This window comes from Daphnia magna, linkage group LG10, assembly GCF_020631705.1.
Source record: "Daphnia magna isolate NIES linkage group LG10, ASM2063170v1.1, whole genome shotgun sequence".
NCBI lineage: Eukaryota > Metazoa > Arthropoda > Branchiopoda > Diplostraca > Daphniidae > Daphnia > Daphnia magna.
Genome location: NC_059191.1, coordinates 635772 through 653708, shown reverse-complemented (window position 1 = coordinate 653708; position 17937 = coordinate 635772). Strand labels below are relative to the sequence as shown.

The 17937-nt window shown below is 40.8% G+C and overlaps 4 protein-coding genes across 5 annotated transcripts; 3 read left to right on the top strand and 1 right to left on the bottom strand.

The window, feature by feature from the left end:
• Positions 1 to 768: 768 nt before the first annotated feature.
• Positions 769 to 8913, bottom strand: LOC116932574 (inositol hexakisphosphate kinase 1). 2 transcript variants are annotated; one of them, XM_032940343.2, is made up of 11 exons: positions 7516 to 8913; positions 7060 to 7441; positions 6854 to 6996; positions 4888 to 4941; positions 3832 to 4009; positions 3649 to 3775; positions 3179 to 3308; positions 3049 to 3119; positions 2408 to 2589; positions 1947 to 2152; positions 769 to 1879 (listed from the first exon to the last, which is right to left on the bottom strand). In XM_032940343.2, the coding sequence occupies exons 3-11, from the start codon at positions 6901 to 6903 to the stop codon at positions 991 to 993; spliced, it is 1887 nt and encodes a 628-aa protein (XP_032796234.2). In that variant the 5' UTR covers positions 6904 to 6996; positions 7060 to 7441; positions 7516 to 8913; the 3' UTR covers positions 769 to 990. The 2 variants fall into 2 exon arrangements, with proteins under 2 accessions (XP_032796234.2, XP_045036292.1); XM_045180357.1 differs by lacking the exon at positions 4888 to 4941.
• Positions 8914 to 10226: 1313 nt separating this feature from the next.
• Positions 10227 to 11948, top strand: LOC116932617. Its single transcript, XM_032940408.2, has 4 exons — positions 10227 to 10617; positions 10691 to 10753; positions 10821 to 11181; positions 11243 to 11948. The coding sequence occupies exons 3-4, from the start codon at positions 11167 to 11169 to the stop codon at positions 11801 to 11803; spliced, it is 576 nt and encodes a 191-aa protein (XP_032796299.2). The 5' UTR covers positions 10227 to 10617; positions 10691 to 10753; positions 10821 to 11166; the 3' UTR covers positions 11804 to 11948.
• A 2274-nt stretch (positions 11949 to 14222) lies between these two features.
• LOC116932555 lies at positions 14223 to 15501 on the top strand. The gene is made up of 2 exons (XM_032940321.2): positions 14223 to 14375; positions 14436 to 15501. The coding sequence occupies exons 1-2, from the start codon at positions 14361 to 14363 to the stop codon at positions 15342 to 15344; spliced, it is 924 nt and encodes a 307-aa protein (XP_032796212.2). The 5' UTR covers positions 14223 to 14360; the 3' UTR covers positions 15345 to 15501.
• A 921-nt stretch (positions 15502 to 16422) lies between these two features.
• LOC116932553 lies at positions 16423 to 17692 on the top strand. The gene is made up of 2 exons (XM_032940318.2): positions 16423 to 16525; positions 16600 to 17692. Exons 1-2 carry the CDS (start codon positions 16508 to 16510, stop codon positions 17518 to 17520), a joined length of 939 nt encoding a protein of 312 aa, XP_032796209.2. The 5' UTR covers positions 16423 to 16507; the 3' UTR covers positions 17521 to 17692.
• Positions 17693 to 17937: the final 245 nt, after the last annotated feature.

Here is a 17937-nt window from a genome sequence, read left to right as displayed (position 1 = left end):
TATGGAACACGAAACTAAATTCCATTCAACAGGTTCTGCCTAATGTGCAAACGTTTAGAAAAGTGCGTTCACACGTTCCTAATTCTAGTTAACGTGAACCATTTAATGATAGTTGATTTTAAATAGTGTTACTGGCTATAATATACAATCATCTCTAGTGATTGAATATGGAATCGGCTCCGTCTAACTGTTCGTTAGCCAAGAAATTTCGAAGATTCCGAAATATACGGGGGTGGTTTCCTAGCCGTGAACTATACTGATACTGCAAAATGTTGCAGAAGATAAATATCCGAGTGTACAGATTACATTTGCGATTCAACTTGTGTTTTAAACTTCCGTAATAGTGCAAAACCACCTCCCTTTTACTGTGTGATAATACAATGTGATGAAACGTGATAAGTGAATAAGAGTTCATTTAATCGATTAAAAATTCCTGACGTATAATTACTATAGAACTTGAAACATTACGCGTTATCTGGGGACGTAACAGTAAATTTTCGGTGTATCCCAAGGTCGGAATTTTGAGGGCTAACGATACATGGATAATTATAATTCATGCAACACAATTTGACAATATTGATACGTTGGGCAACTCGTCTGACGTCGGGACAGTTTTCGACCGCGTTCGGGTAACGCCCTAAGGTGGGGTTTAGAAAATCGATGCAACGGCGGCATCGTCTTATTGTTTGCCATAGTCTTTTATGAAATCCCTTTGACATTCGAAAATGGCGTCGTATCGTTAGAAGCCATTAACCTTGGTGAACGATCGACTTGGTTTGTGAACAACAGGCGGGTCCCTTTTTTGGTACCGTGCCTCAGCATTCACAGGATTGTATTGCAAGTAAGAATTTTACTATTACATTATTCATTGGACGCATACAAATATATTTACATTTCACCAAAAAACATTAGTTTGCCATTGTACTTCAAGGAAATCGGAGAGCAATGTAGTCAGATCATCTTTGCAGATGAAAGGCATTGGGAAATTAGCTAAATTCCTCGAAGTGCACACAAAATGTCCGTTAACGTTTCAAGACCGAAGAGGTACCCGTTGTCGGGTCCCCAGTGGACCCTTTCGCCCAGTCCTAGGTAGCCGGAGAAAGTCGTGTGCGCGAAATCGATCATTCGGACATCGACGTAATCTGCCCAGCAATTATCCGCCTTGCTAGCTGGACTCACTTTGTCTTCATCCATCACTGGCCGTTTGGTTTGGCTTCCATTTGCTGTGAACTCTTCCATCCGGCTGACTTCCAGCACGGGCGTCAATTCGCCATCTTCTTCGCCTGACAACGAGACCTGCTGCACATCCTCCAGCTCATGTTGCCACGTCACATCGTTTTCTTCCTCACTGTCCGTATAACTAGTTGCAACCGATCGTTTCATCACCTTACCGTTTACGCTACCAGGATAACAGACGGCAGATGAAACTCCACTGCCCGTACTATCTGTCAAGTTATCCCCATATTCGTATTTCATAATCCTAGCAGGCGATGAATGTCTTTTGAAATGGCTGCCCAGTCGAACACTCGTCCAGCTGTCTGTGACGCTCTGATCCATCATGAGGCAATCCAGTCCGCTGTCGACTGATTGCGGACTCGTGCTCAATGATTGAGTGTCACAACTATCTGCGAGGTCACTCGACGTGATGGATAACGAGTCGAAATCATTCTGCTGTTGCTCGGGACGGCCAATTTTTTCAAACTTAGCTAGGCCTACTTCATTGGCGTAGCGAACAGGACTTGTGTCATAACTGATCCTTCCCCATCCGCAATCGGAATTAGATCGTCTGCCAACAGTTAGTGGATTGAGGAAATAGAAATCGGGGCTAAGAAGAAATTCACAACGTTCATCGCAGCCTTCGTAAACGATCAAAAGCGAGCTGGACATTTAAGAAAAAGAAATTCATTTACGGACATCAGGACATCAGTAAATTGTAATTACAAGACCTGGAATAGAAACGGAACGTCTCCTGTTGTTCGATGACCTTGCGGAGGAGTTTGAGTCGTTCAAGAATAGCATCGATGATTGCGGAACGTCTGGCTCCGCCGCTAGCGAAAAACTGGACCAGCGCCTTACGCAGTCCGTCGGCGTCGAGCCGCCGGCCAAAATATTTGTCACGGCTAACGAAGTTGCCAGTCACTGGCTCGTACACCTGCAACACAAATTTACAGGTTTCTGAAGCAGGCGTCAATTGCGGATGAAAATAGAAATTGATAACGAAAATAAAGATTGGCCAATGTCGAGCTCATTGGCTATTTACCAATGGATGGACCAGCCAAGAAAACTGAACGGCTCAACTACTCAAAACGGCAATATTGATTTTGGGGACGATTTACGGCCGTGAAAATGTGTTAAAGGAAGTCGACGGTATGCGGAGGACGGAAATGGTTGAAAGGATCTTACATACCTTCATGCCGCACAGCCGGAGTCCGAGAGAGGCGGAAGTGCTTGCCGCGCATTTGGCCATTTGCCGGTTCCGTTTCTCGGCCGATGCATCGTCACCGTGTTGCCTGGTGCCCATCTTCAAGTCCAGTACGCAAGGACGCTGGAATTTTGATGAGGATACCACATTTTCCAACATCAAGAAAACTGTAATGAAAGGCCATTAAATTTTCCTTCACCTTCTGCCTAAAATTTGTTTGCAATCTCTCGTTTCAATCTGCGATTGATTGCAATATAACAACGTCTTCCGGTTCTATCCGGTTCCCAACTGAATTCCTTCTGATGCTCGACATCAGCTCATGAACAGGGATCGATTCTATAGGTAACGACCTCTCCACAACCTTGGACGTCTGGCGATATTCAGAAAGTTTCGTTATAGCTCGTTTAATGCGTCCGATTTCGAATCTCGTGTCAGTCTGCTAACTGACAAATTAACTGGCAGACGGCCCAGAATTTAAATGTGTGCACAATTATTAAAATTTAAAAAGAAGCTGTCACTTGGCACGCAAAACTGATGAGACGGGCCAGCAAGACCCGCCGTCGTGTAGATAAAATTGCGTAATCAGTGAACCGTAACACGCGAAAATAAACGGCCGAGACACTCACATTGAGATGATCCGTCGGTGTAGGTGTGTGCCGGATGGTAAGAAATGCCTTCGTAGTCGGCCAGGCATATTCTGCGTCATCGTGGAACGATTAAAGATCGGAATCATCACCACAACTTGTTGCACGTTACCTCAATGGCGCATCGTGACGGCCGTTTCGATGAGATGAGATTTGCGAACGATGGGCCGTGACGCTGATCCCATCCATGGCAAATCGCCTCCAGTATTGACGACCTTCTTGGTGCCACGTCTGGATCACACCTGTCAATTCAATGGCTGTAATCATCAAAAATCAAGTATTCCAAATATTTAAAAAAAACTGCGGATGCATAAAACAGGACATTGACACGCCCAGAATTTGGAATTTGACAACGTCGTTCGTCTTGTTGGCGCAGAATTTTGTTTGTTTACCTGCCAAATGGCGTGACATAATTCAAGACATTCGAAACACACGTGCAGGGTATATATTTCTGTCTCCCGTTTGTCCCAACTCCACGTTTTGCATCAAAATTGATGACGTAATTACACCACTGGCCACATTAATTACCCTATCACTCCCTCCATCTTACATGTAATGAACCTTTATTCTTTTATTGATTACCTTTGCACTTGGGCGTGAAGCTGCGGATATCGGCAGGTGCGTTCAGGTAGAAACTCAATTCGCGCGGAATGAGAGGCTTGCAAACGGTGGATTGATCCAGCTGCAAAAATTGCGTATGTCCTCCGACCTTTTCTCAATGAGTCTCGATCAGCAAAAGTCAATCAAAACGGTATGAAATCTCACCTGGTGGCAGAAAGGCCGCAGAAGCGGACACGGATCAACTGCAAGTGTGTCCGTCTGCTTGTTCATGTTCGACTGAAGACGATCCTCTTGAAATGTTTCAATGCGATCCATCGCGATTGGTGAGACAACTGCTGGCTGTTCCATCACTGTCCAGGACACCATTCCAGCATTCGCCCAACTAAACAAGAAAAACAAAATTGCATCCGCATGTGTCATAATGTTGAATTTTAATCAACAAAGTGGTTGGCAAATATTCATCGGCAGGGCTTTGGTTCCTGCTTTCTGTAATCTGCAAGTCTAGTGACTCGTGCCAAGAAACCCTTGGGCGAAAACTTGCAAGAGATAAACACATTCTGCTATCGAAACACGTGCAGTTTTTTTGTTTTTACCATCAGGCGACAGAAGAGACGCCCTAAAAGTGGACGACGTCATCGTAGCACGTTTTTTTTCGTGAAAAGAACGAACGTCACGTGATTGCACGTTTGCTAAACGCTGTGGCACGTTTTTTTTTTTTTTAAACAGATTTATTCTTAGGGGAACACCTGGGCAACGATTTGAAGAGAGTTGAGATTTCCCCTTCTTGTTTTCACTATTTCTTTATTAGGACAGCATTACGATGCAGCTCACTATCAGTGAAAAATGATAAACAAGTGAGTTGTTTGGTGGGGGGGGCTCTCTTTCGTGTTACTATGAAGACAGGCCATCACAACGCCGTCACGAAGAGATCGTTGCAAATATGACAGGTAATTTACAATTTGTAAAAAGAAAGAAGTGAAAGTACGTTTCCTCTGGCCATGGAATTGGAGAAATCTCGTCCAAAAAAAAGCGAAAGCTGCACTAGTGAAATCGATTTCAATTGCTCACGGTCAAGGATAATAATCCCTTGTAAAAATAGAAATCACGAAAAGACCTTGAATCGTCGATGCTCAACTGCATTTTGCGGCACGAAACATCGTGAAAAAATGGGGGCGTTACACTAAACTAATTTCTTATTATCCGGGTTAAATAAAATTTAAACTGAAACAAAGGAAAAGGAAATAAGTTTTGAAATGTTACCTTATCAAACAAATGCCGGTTAATCCAAATGAAAACGAATCAGTGGGATATGAACTGCAGGAAAAGAAAAAAAAATGGTTGTTATAGCAAACCCCCCGCCTAGTAACACAATGACGTAACACAACGTGCGGGAAAATCACGCGTGAAAAATTTTTAACTATGGGGAAAGCCGAGGATTTTGAATCACGAACGTAGAAAAAAACAAACAAAAAAATAGATGTGCACTGAACGACAGACTAACTACGACTGAGTTAGTTCCCATAGGACGGCAAACCTTTCACGTTGTGTTTCTCACGATATTCGCGATCCGCACGCGATTACAAAAAACTATCGTTAAGGCTGACCGATAGTTAAAAACAAAACAAGAGGGGCTCGTCCTACTAATCTGATTGACGTCACATAATCTTTAACTGTGTGTGATACGTCCGAAATTTCACAAACAAACCAATTCCAACTCCAAAACAACTTGTTTTTATTGTTGTTTTCACGACATTTCACGCTAGGTTATCAAGATCCTTTTCGTGTTGTCAAAAAACAATCTTGGACGTCACAACAGATAAGCCCTTTGATGATATTCTATCCGAACCCTATAACAAAACGATTAATTGAATCCCTTTTTCGTTTTGCGTGCGGGACGAATGCAATGCGAGAAAGGAATAAATGCGGGAGGGTTTGGGTGGTCCCGACAGACACGCAATTGCAAAAAATGTTGTCTGTTACACAATAAAGTGGGTCATGGTACATACGATCAATCGCGCCGTGACAACAACAATTTGACTTATTTAATTTAGTTCTGCTCGATCTGCCGGCACGAAACATCGCGTCACGATGAGCATTGCGTAAAAGATTCATGTCCCGTTGTCGGGAGGATCACAGCTGCACTGACCTTGAGCAAAATAAATACACGCAATTCATTTCTGCTTACAGTTTTAAAGCAGAAATTCAATTCCAGGATTGAATTTTCGCATCTATCTTCGTTCGCCTAGTAACTGAAATTGAAAATCACGTTGCTGATTAATATTCCAACTGCCTGCGGCAGACTGTACAATTGTGTGTTAGATAATTCGCGACCGTCTGATCGCCCTGCGTTTCCCTACTCGCCTTGATTGTTGTTTTTCAAATCAGTTTGCGTCGGCACGCCTCCCCCCCCAACCGGATAAAAGTAGCGTGAGAAAGAAGAAAAATGGTGGCCAGCTGAATAAACAAACCGTTGAGTGTTACGGCAGAGGTTATGGGGTGCGTTCCTAACATCCAACTGACATGTTCAAAACAAAAAATCGCTTAATCAGACCATTCAGACAAAACGCATTTTTCTTCTTGTCGCATTGTTCCAGCAGAGGAAAATTTAGGCCAAGGTTAAACCTAATTACTTTATGAAGGGGGGAAAAAAAAGGTAACTTAACTCACTGGAATTTTTGGGGAGGTAAAAACAAGTTCAAAGTCCTCAGGCAGACGGATGTCCGTTTCCTCCTGTTTAATGACCTTCCCTTAACCGTTTTAGGTAGAAAACTAATTATTATCTACGTGAGATAGGTTACCTGGACAAGGTCCCTCTAGCCATTAGCCTAGGCCCTCTTTTTGTGTGGTTACAAAGAAAGGGCGAATGACGCATTGCGGATGTGAAAATTGAAAAGCCAGATCTTGTGACATTCACCTACATTGCAGAAACCTTTTTTTTTTTTTTCTGGCCTAAGGCTCTTCCGGCGAAATTTCCCTTATTGAATTGAACGGTTGCAACAAAAGAACTGAGAGGGGAATCCCCCATACGTGCGTGATTTCCCCATAACGAAATGTAATCTTCACTGCATTGGTCATCCAACCTGACATCCGCAATCAGCGTATTACCGTGTATAAGAAAACATTGAATAGATCAATCTCGAAATTGGTCTGACACGGCAAAAGGAGGCAATGCTCTCTAACTTGAATTGATGAAATAGGTATACATAATAAAATTTAAAGGGCTCACCATGACGCAGTTGAATTGGTGAGTCGTCGTGCACGCCAAAATTCGTCCATTTCAAGAGAATGGCAAAACGCTGTGTGAGTAGATTTCACGGATAATAAAATCTATTGTTGTTTACGAGGCCGTGCGGAGCCACGGATGTTTACCTGGAAACACAAACAAAAGAAAACAGTTTATCAGTCTGGTCGTGTAAAATGCCAAGTGTTTACCAATCGGGATAGGAAACATCACATAAACTAGTCAGATGCTGCTGGAACTGGTTAGGGGGCCATTGCAATTCAGCGTGAGAACATCATCGCCACCAATCGGCCAAACGCGGGACCGAACTGTCAACAGATTGAAAACACCATGTTAAGATGTGGTGGACGTGATTCCTCTTCTTTGTTTAGTTTCCTGGACTCATTGTTTTTTAAACTTGTGGCAGACGAAAGCGTTCTCTTCCTGAAATGAACTGGAACACGGAAGCAAGAAATGATACAAGTGCATGGCACAGTTCACCATGCCTGCTGGTCAGGTCTCCATATCCCCACTGCACAATTCAATTTTCTTTGGGTTTAATTGAATTGTTGGATGTTTTCACTCGCCTTTCACCTGAAAATCATGTTTTGTAAAAATGAACATTGTTTATCTCATCGTCATGTACCTAAAAACGATAATGCTCATACCGAATGGTTGTCACTTCACAAGATGTCGCTTGTTAAAGTCGGGCATGCACACCAACAAACGATCCGGAATGGGGTCATTAAAATATTGTGATTTTTAGATAACAGAAACAGCAGCTTCTATATACCTGTTAGGGCATTGTTGAAACAACCACCTAGACAAAAATAAATTCCCTCTTCTTATTTAATAAGCCGAGGCGCTATTTTTTTTATCATAGGATGGTAATAAACAGCTTCATACAGGCAGATGAGATGAAAATGAATCTTCCCCATTTAATAAAAGGCCCTCATTACCGATAGTTGGATGGTGAATACTTACGGACGTGACTCACTGCAACTGTAAAACCACCTGACGGATATGCGGGACAAGTAATAGGGCCAGAGCATCGCACAACATACGAGAATGCTCTCGTATAAAAATTGGCATATTCACTGAGAACAAGGGAGAAACAGCAACAAATCTGCGAATTGATCGTCCTACTGTCAGACATCGACCAGCTGTCACGCATACTAAACTCAAAAAGAAAGAAGAATTTTATGCTACCGTTGTAATCAATTGTCAACGTCGTGAAAATATGTCATGAAAACATATTGTAAGAGTTTAGCTACGAAATGATGTAAAAATGACGTCGAAAAAGACAACTACTTTCAGTTGTATATGCATTGCAAATGGCGTCCTGTTTTCCGAGAATTTAGCGATTGCTGCGTTGCAAAATGGACGTGTCAACAAAAGTCACGAACTGTCTGATCCGAGGCGTGCCATATTCCTCGAATACAGTGAAATTGATTTACCCGGAAGGAAACAAAATAATATCCATTTTTTTCTTGGTAAAAACCCAAACTTCGACGATCGATACGCCATACCCGGAAAACGAACGAAAATGAGGAAAATCGACGCGTACATTTCCTGGAACACAATTTCGCCGACAAAAAGAAAAAGCCAGAGGATGTTACGTGACAAAAGGAAAACAGGAAGAAGAGTAAAAAGTAACAGAAGATGTTGCTTAGTGTACATCATCGCCTCCACTTTGTTTGCTTAAACTTCAAGTTCGAAAAAGAATACGTACCTCGCCCAGATCCGGACAGGTCGTATATCGACGATCCCGGATCACACACATGTTGCCAAACACCGAGGTGGTAAAGAACAACAAAATGAAACGCAGATTTCGTTAACATTTCATGTCTGGCCGTTCACTTAGTGCGGAGTGAGAACAACTCCATCCGACTCTCAACATGCAGGTGAAAACAACAGAGAGAGCCATCAACCATTCGAGATAGATTAATTAATGTCAGGGTCAGGATTTAACAAATGTATAAAAGTTTATTTGGTTTTACTACTACAAAAGATTTTTATTCACCTTTTTTTGTGATAAATGACCAGTGTTGTCAGTCAATAAAGCGAATGTAGGGGGAGGGGTTGGATGCAAGCATATGGCTATTTATTTCGAAAATCCCCAAGTAAATACGCATGCGAAGTTGCTCCAGTTTAAGTTATTGGGGATTTCGTTAGGTGCTACCAGCTGTTAAAAGAATCCGATCAACTAAAGGGCTGGGATACCCTAGCCAATGTTCTTTATCTGATATTTCGTTTGAAAGTTGATGAGACCATATAATGTAGAGCTATTTACCTCAAAAAGGTCTTACGCCAGAACCGAAACATTGAAAAACATATCTGCCTTGGGTTAATGTTGTGCACGAAAATGTAAACACTCCAAATAGTTGACATTATAAATTATCTGCTAGAATGTAGAAAGGTCGGCACTGATGTCAAGGCAACACGATACCGAAAAGTAATTCAGTTTGAAGAATTTACTGATTACAATATTAAAATTCCTCGATTTCCTAGGGTTCCTCGTTAGATGGAAGAGTGGCAAGGCAAGATTCGCTTAATGTGCTTTTGCCCGCTAGATGGCGGAATGTTCAGCCTTGCTTATTTAAAATTCCTCTCGAAATAATTAAAACCACGTTTGGAAGTAGAATGCCCAAATGAAAAATTTACCTCCATTGACTGAATTGAGGCCACATTAAAAATAATGATGCATATATCGTGGTTCTTGAAACGAAAACAACAGCGAGTTAATCACAGAAACGGAAGATTTATTCTCATTACAACACCGCCGTCATCATCAGTTGAACAACGATCACTTGAAATCCTCCGCCTGCCTGGTGTTCAAATGTGATAAATGAAAAATCAAAGAAAGTAACGATTTTTCTTTAATGAACTTGACAAGGTTTCATAAAAGAGTTTAGAATGTGTGCAATAAATAGTGTTCTTATTTTAAAGTATCATTTTTTTTCTTCCACTTCATAATAATCGCTTACAATCAAAGGTTACGAAAACAGCTCGTCATTTCCACGAAAGAAGCTGACGTTGACATTGCCGTAAAGAAAAAGCGAGACCCATCACTACCACAGCTATCGGACGGCACATTTATCCCCTATTATTCTTTGTGAATTGAATTTCTATGCAAAGCAAGTTTGGAACACAAATTTTGATTAGAGAGTTATACTCTCTGAACAAAAGTCCATCGAAGAATCTTATAAATTTTTACTATTTAAATTTACTTGATGGAAGGTTGAGTAAAATGCGATGTCTGGTACACCAACGCATAGCCACAGGAAATTCAGTATTTATACAACTTGGATTTTTTGATGAAGTTCTTGCTGGTTGCGACTTAGAGGTAATGCAGAACTCTTGTATGATAGTCGAAGTACTTTGTTCATTTATATTTTACTAAATTTAAAAGAACTAGTGAAACCAACGTTTTGTTAAAATAACGCACTGTTGCACAATGGCGACTAAACTCTCAAACGTCAACATCATGGGGTCTTCTGTAACATCAAACTATAGAAAATAGAGGATATAATTTACGCTGGGTGAATTTCCCCTTTCTCCTAACACAGAAAGTGTGTGCGTGTTGGTACGGCTGGGCGTCTCTAAAACAATAAAGAAGAGACACAAGACAGCTGAAAGTCTCGTAACATTAATTCTCAACTGCTCTGTAATGCTGGCAAATATGGCAAGCAAACGAGCGGAAAAAGAAAAGAAAGTTGATGGGGGTAAAGACCATTGAAAAAGGATATTTGACTACTGCCATATCACAAGTAAAGTGAACCTAAATTCTTTTACAATTGATCACAATCTGCATGCTTAAAAATAATATTTTCTTTCTCTTAGAGAAGAAGAGATGGAGAATGGAAAATAAATAGGTTCAGACGCCGAGACGATGTTCAGTAAATCGTAAGTGAAACTAGAGAGAAAAAAATGACATCATAAATTGACAAGAAAATAATTCATCTTCACATAGATTTCTACGAGTTTATTGCCCATTCGCCATTTTTTCTGGTTCTTCAAGCTGGAGGCTAACGGATCATAAACATTTTCCTGCCCACCTCTCAATGACTTTTACGAGAATCGAGCTGCGTGAACGCCGTACCTGGGTACACCATTACAGGAGCTATAATCTAGAAACTGGGAAAAGCTTTTCCCGATGCATTTTGTGCCAACCGTCTTTAGTTCAACGGGGTGATAGGAGAAAGAAAGCGACTCACAATGCAGTCCTATATAAGCAAGCAAGTCGTATTGTCTTTCAGTCAAGCTCGTTCAGCCCACAAGACTTGTTCATTGAAACCTTCTCATTCTAAACGTTGACAATGAGTCTTCTTGCCGTAAGTTAGTTATCGATAATGTCTTAAACGAAATTAATAGAATCAAATCATTTTGCTTTAGATGAGGAAGAGCAGAGGTATCGTCGTTTGGCTAGTTTTGTGTGGAGTGTCTATCAGCTGTGCTGCTCCTTGGTTTAATACAAACGTCCATTTACGAGCAAAGACTTCGACCCCACGAGAGGACGTGGCTGATTATGCGGAAACTGAACAACCTTTTTATAATTTCATGAAAATGGGTCTTGCTGAAACACCATTGGAAACAGACCACGAATCGCCTTCGGTTGAGCAAGAACCAATGGATTTTTCTCAGCCTTATCCAGTGGAAGAAGCTCAACAAGGACCTGCTATAGTTGAAGATCCCCTGTATGATTTTCTGAAGAATATTCTGCCCCAAGTTCCGTCAAGAGCTCCAGATTCGCAGGCGCCAAATGTTCCATATGATTCTGTGGATCCATCGTCTCATCCATCTGCTGATGAGCCAGTTCTTCCCCAAAGATACACGCCATCGGATGAATCTTTCTTAGACATCGGGCATCCACCAAGACCCAGGGCCCTAGGCTTTCCCCAGATAACCAATACTCGTGAAAATGTTGTCCAACAAAATAATTGGGCCATTTTGTAGGTGTGGCATCGTCAATCCTTTGCCGGTTCAATAGGTCCAGCGAATGTCAACCTCGTTTTCAATTTTATTTTACCTTTATTGTTTGAAATATTGTGTTTAAATTTGCTTAATAAAATGTACGCAAGCGCGTGTCCGCTCTGTTGAATCTCGGCAATCTCGCCGTGGAATCATTTCCTAGTTATTAGATACCGAAAAAGACTCGAGGTCTTTGCCGTAAAGCTAAGAGAGCTATGACAAAATTGTACAAAGAGGAATTAGCATAAAGGTTATTGTATCATTCAACTTTGATCTACATTTTATGCCATAAGTTGCACTATTTCTTGACTGACAAAGCTCATTAAATATAATTCGTGCAGAGCTATTGGCAATCACGAATAATGTCACACAAGTTTGAAAAAAAAAACGGATCGAATGGAGTGCTTACTTGTCCGGCAATGCTGACACTTCATTTAAACTGCATCGTCAGTGAAAAGTCGATGATAGAGAACTATTTTCACGTTTACTCGTAAACCATAAGAAAATTACAATTTCGGATAAATGAATATTGCGATACAATGCATTTACTCAAGTATTGTACTGGATTTGTTGCATTCGGTCGACAACTTCACAGTTGCTGATTGCAACTGACGCTACATCAACATTATAACTGTTTAGGATACAGTACATATAAGAAGGCATATATTTTCAATTGTCAAGTATCGATTTGAAGCTTGTGTTTTCTCAGCTGTGAACGAATTTGTCGTTCATGACTGTACGCGTTTTGTTAGTTGCGTGGTGCTTCACAAGTTTCTACTGTAAATAAAAAAGAAACGCCGAGCGTTAAATAGTAAATGGTCAAGTTAATCCGTTGGTAAATGGTCCTTGTTTTCATGTCACCAGATTCGCTTGATGATAACTTAACGTAAATGAATCGTCTCTATTTCGATTAACTTTGTTAAATATATCACTGTTCATTAAACAAATTTCAATTTGCGATTTCCCGTTAGAATAATAATGAATGTAAATAGACATTTTGTCCAATGATCTCAATGCCACCGTAAAGCCATTTCGATTTCCTCCAGCAACTGCCTTAATAAGTCAAGTGGATATCCTCTATGGCCGCGGGAAGAAAAACTTGTAACTTTCCCTCAAAATGAAAACCGCGCAGCGGGTGGGACTTTAATCGATTCGACTGACGAACTACAAACGACATTTCAGCAACAAACAAGTGTTCTTCTATACATATATTATGTCGTTGAAATGCTCACAGCTGTCCTCTTCAGACGGGGATGGGAAAACTAACAACTCCTTATTAGCAATTGTTTTGTTTTTTTCTTCCGTAACAAAAGAAAATTATAACTTCATTACGCGTATCTCTTGATCCGTCAACAAATTAAGTGTGCACTAAAACGAAATTAAACGTCTACGAATAGAAGCGAAATTCTGTAATTGACTCGTCCAATTAAAATATTCGTTTTGCGAAAACAGTCCAGCGATTACACAGTGCCTTTATGGACGCCTCTTGCAACAAGGAAATGTTGTTGAGTTTAGGTGAAACTCCAGTTCTACGCATCACTTAATTAGTAAATACCAAACATTGAAAACACGCATTTTTTTTTTTTCCTTTTGCACGAAAATGTGTCCGATGAGTTAAAAAAAAAAGGCTTTTACTTATTCGACATTTCCTTTTTAGGGTATAAAATCATTACCATTTGATTGCCCATTTACTTATTCTCTAGTCTTATACCCGCTCGTGTTATGCAGTCCTCAAAATAAGCCCAGCAAACACATTGTTAACAAATCCTTACTTTTTATAGGCATTTCTTGTTTTCCTTGTTATATGGTGCTCGTGTATAGTAATGGCTCGTGAATACACATTTGTCCAGAGACAGATGAAAGTATGAACAATGATCGGTTAAGCCCATATGCTGCTCATATAACCTCTCGCTTAATCACGAGAGATAAAGAAAGTTGGGAAACAGTGGGGGGAAAAATGCAAGAAATGTGTCAAACACCTGGAACACCTCAAACACAGTCAACGTAGGCTACTATATAGATTAAATTTGATCCATCGAGCTATATATAAGAAATGCTGATTATAACAAAACATGCAGCACTGGAAAAAAATAAAGTAGCAGATTGCCGGAAAAATTTGGAATTCATGGTGAAACACGGAGAGAAAAAAAAAATTAATAATAAGTGAAACCCGGAAAAAAAAAATTCAAGTCGTAAATTCAGGTAGAAAACGCGTTTGTTAATCGTAAAGGACTATTTAACGAATGAATTGCACTCACCATTTTCCAAAAGCAAACAATAGGACGAAGTTATTGGGTAGATGGAACATACCTGATGGCCCAAGCAAAAGGAGCCACCAATTGAAGATCGTTTTTGTGCTGGGTGCACCTGTTTTTAATCGACCGTCAGCTGTTTTGAAAGGCAATTAGGACCAGCTAGGTGCTATATAAGCTACTGGTCGCTACGTATTTCAGTCAGACTGTGCTTAGCTTTTGACATGACAATAGCTTCTTATTTCAATAACATCTAACGACTTGTTAATAAAAAATTAAAATATAGCATCATGCGATTTCTTAACGTAAGTTTTCATGTTTCATTTCAGATTGGCTAAACAGTAATTGGATTGATTTTTAATTAGGTGAGAAAGAGCCGTGCCTTTTTTTCTTATTTGCTAATGATTCAACTGTCGATCAGCTTCGCTGGCCCGGCTCGTCCGTCTCTTAGGAATGAAGGGAATCGTTCGCTAACACGGAAATACGCCAACGTCCAACATTTAGCTCGAGACGATCCAGTGGAAGATGCCAAACAATCTGATGGTGGAGCTGACGTCATCATAACAACAACGACCGAACCTTCCATTCCAACAACTGAGGACTTTTTACCTGTTGAGCAGGAAGTCATCAACAACGGGGAAGGTCCATCAACAGCTTCGCTATTAGATGAACCAGTTCCGGACTCTCTTGCGATTGAATCCGAGGATACGACAGAGTCTACTCCAGTTGAGGCTGAAGCTGTTCAGGATGTTGAGGACCCAGTGGTCGATTCCAAAATCGAAACACCTTTGACTGACGTTGCAGAAACTCTTCCGGAACAAGTAGCACCTGAATCCTCGTCGGCTGCACCTTCAGACTTACCTTTAAACCCACCTGTGCGCGTCCCTATGATTCCATCAGAACCGGAAACTACGCCTCTACCTGTGAAGCAAGCCGATCCTGTCATCCACTCGTCGATGGAAGATTCGAATGTTTCATCGAATCAATTGAAAAAGCCCGCGGGGGGGAAGAAGCCGGCCATCAAATACGAAACACAAGTCCATTACAAACGTCGCCCAGTTGTTTCTTACGAAGCTCCTTTGAATCCATACCTGTCTGAAGAACAAGACCAACCCATTTACTTGCCACCTACTTTCTCCGCCCTTCCTCTAGCTGTTAGCCTGTATTCGAACGAGGAAGATGACTTTCCCCGCCGTCCGAAGAAACTCGACTTTCCACGCATTTCAAACACGGGCGAAAATTTCGACCTCCATGTTGATTGGTGGAAGAAATAAAGCCGATTAGGATATTCTATTTGGACTTGAGAAAATTTCAATTAAGTTTGTTTGAGACCCCCCCCCCCTTTTATTTTATTTTTATTTTTTTAATCCGACATTATGTTTTCTGATTCTTTATTGGTGATGAGATAGAAATATATTGCAGTTAATCATTCGTCGGATTTTCGTTTTCTCTTTATTGCCCTTTCCCTCTTTTTGTTTAATACAGAAACTCTTGACGTAAAGCGATTTGTACGTGGGAAAATGAATTTGAAATTGCCGCCACTTTCAAAAAGTCGTTCATACACACAGCAAGGACCGCCGTATATTCTAATCGGAATTTTATACCTGTCCAACGTTCTCTACCTATAAATGGGAATGCAATGACTATACGAAAATAAATTTGGTTAATCTTAAAATTCAACATCATTACTTATCCGGTTATCTCGTCAGTTTAGGGTTATAATTCTCTTGATCAAAATAAAATCGCAACATCTCCAGAAAAGAAAAGCGCACAATATTTTGGTTGCTAATTCCATACGAATAGACTAGACATGAAAAACAAACGCAAGTCATAGAGACAGCTGCGAATCGCCATAAACATTTGATTGCCCATAACTTTTGTGCTGTTGTCGGCAAATAACTTTAAGAAAATTAACTTGAACCCACCAGAGTTATACACAATGGTTGATGCCAAATATAAGGATAACATTTTGTTTTTCTTTTTGAATGATGAAACAGCACATCACGCTTTTTAGGAAGTGAAACTATTTCGAAAAGAAGCCGCGAAAAAAAAAAATTAAGATAGAAATCAAGTTAGCTAATCGTTCATGCTGCAGGCTAAATGGATGCACCCGTCTCGCCATTTTCGCTTTCGTCGGCGTGTCGTTCAACTGTAAAGAAGGCTATTAGTTGTATCCCGCCGGCGATGATGTAACAGAAGCAAACCATTTTTGCAACCGTTCTCGCGAGATGATTTTGCGGCTAGCTAAGGTATATAATCTGTGCGTATATAGTAAAAGCTGCGTAGAAGAAATCAAACGTATAGAAATTTTTGGCTAGTATAAAAGCCTGTTGGTTGTTATTTGCTCCTCAGTCAGGTGAACATCTGCCAACGTGTAGTAACCAACCAGCAAAAATCCCCTGGCTGTTCAATTGCTTAACTTTTTATTTTCACCATCATGTCCCGGCTAACTAAAGTAATTTGACTCCATCTGGGTCTTTTTGATGTTTTCATTCTTGATGTTTAAAATTTATTATTTTCTTATTATAGGTAAGAAACAGCACAGCATTCGTCGTTTGTTTGTTTTTGATTCAACTGTTCGTCTGCAACGCCGGTCCAACTCGTTCATCCAGTTCGATTGCGGAGAAGTTACGGACCCTGGCCAATATCCGGCGAACCACTCGCAACGACCCATATGCATTACAAGCTTATTACCGACCGAATGATGCAAATGAGTTGAATCATGCAGCTGATTCAAACGAGCTTTTCATTCCAACAACTGAAGTATTCCTTGCAGTGGAGCCAGAAATGAACACAGAGTCCACCGGAATTCACGATGCAGTCCATTCATTCGTTTCACCTGCGGAAGGGCCACACCTTTCGCATTCAGTTACGACTGAATATCCTTCTTTTGCGGATTTCCATGACACCGTTCACAGCATTTCAAACGACAGGGAGTCTGCGCCGGAGAATCCTTCAGAGTCTCTTTCACCTCCACTTTTAACAACGGCTCCTTCCGATTCGGTTCATTTGCCTCTTACGTATCCGTCTGTCAATGACACAGCACAACTTCCATTGGCTGCTTACATTGGCATTGGCTCTTTGCCGTTGATGCCAATCGAAGCCATCCCATTCGTGACGTCAGAATCACCAGACAATGCCGTCGTTCCAGATCATTTACCAGTAGCTTCACCTGAGCAAGTAAATAACGTTGGAGTCGTTGCGCTGGATTGGATCCAAAAGGAGAACACGACGCCTCCCTCTTACACCGGCTCACCATTCTCAGTCAATCATCCCACGGATGATACTGCCGGCACTTCTTACATTGTTTCCACTGTCCCTACTAAAACTAGTAGCTCGTCCCATCTTCCATTCAGATCTTCTCCGCAGCCGCGTGAACTGGGTTTCCCTCCCGTGAGTAATACTCACGATAATTTCAATGTTCAAGTCAATTGGGCTGTATTCAGGTAGTCTGGCACACATCCATTTTTCATTGTGTATTTTGTAACATAGGCTACAGTCAAATCACTGTGTATTAACTAGATTCATTTGCGTTTATAGTGATGATATAGCTTTGAATAAAACCAGTTTGAAACTGAAGCGACATTCACAGTTTCAAATAAAAAACATTATCAATCAGCAAGTGATGAGTGTCCCTGAACAGTTTATTTCGTAGAATCAGTTGCAATTGTGCATCTTACAGAAACTAAGGTAATTAACTATAAGAGCATCATGTTTTAGTTGTGCTACACTGTAGTCGTCCAGCATTAGAAAGTGATTCAGTAGAAAAACAAACAACCAAACAAAAACAAACAAAAAACTTATCTTTTTCTGGGGTGGGGGTATGATAATTGTGGTGGTATTACGAACTAGAAACATGACATCTAG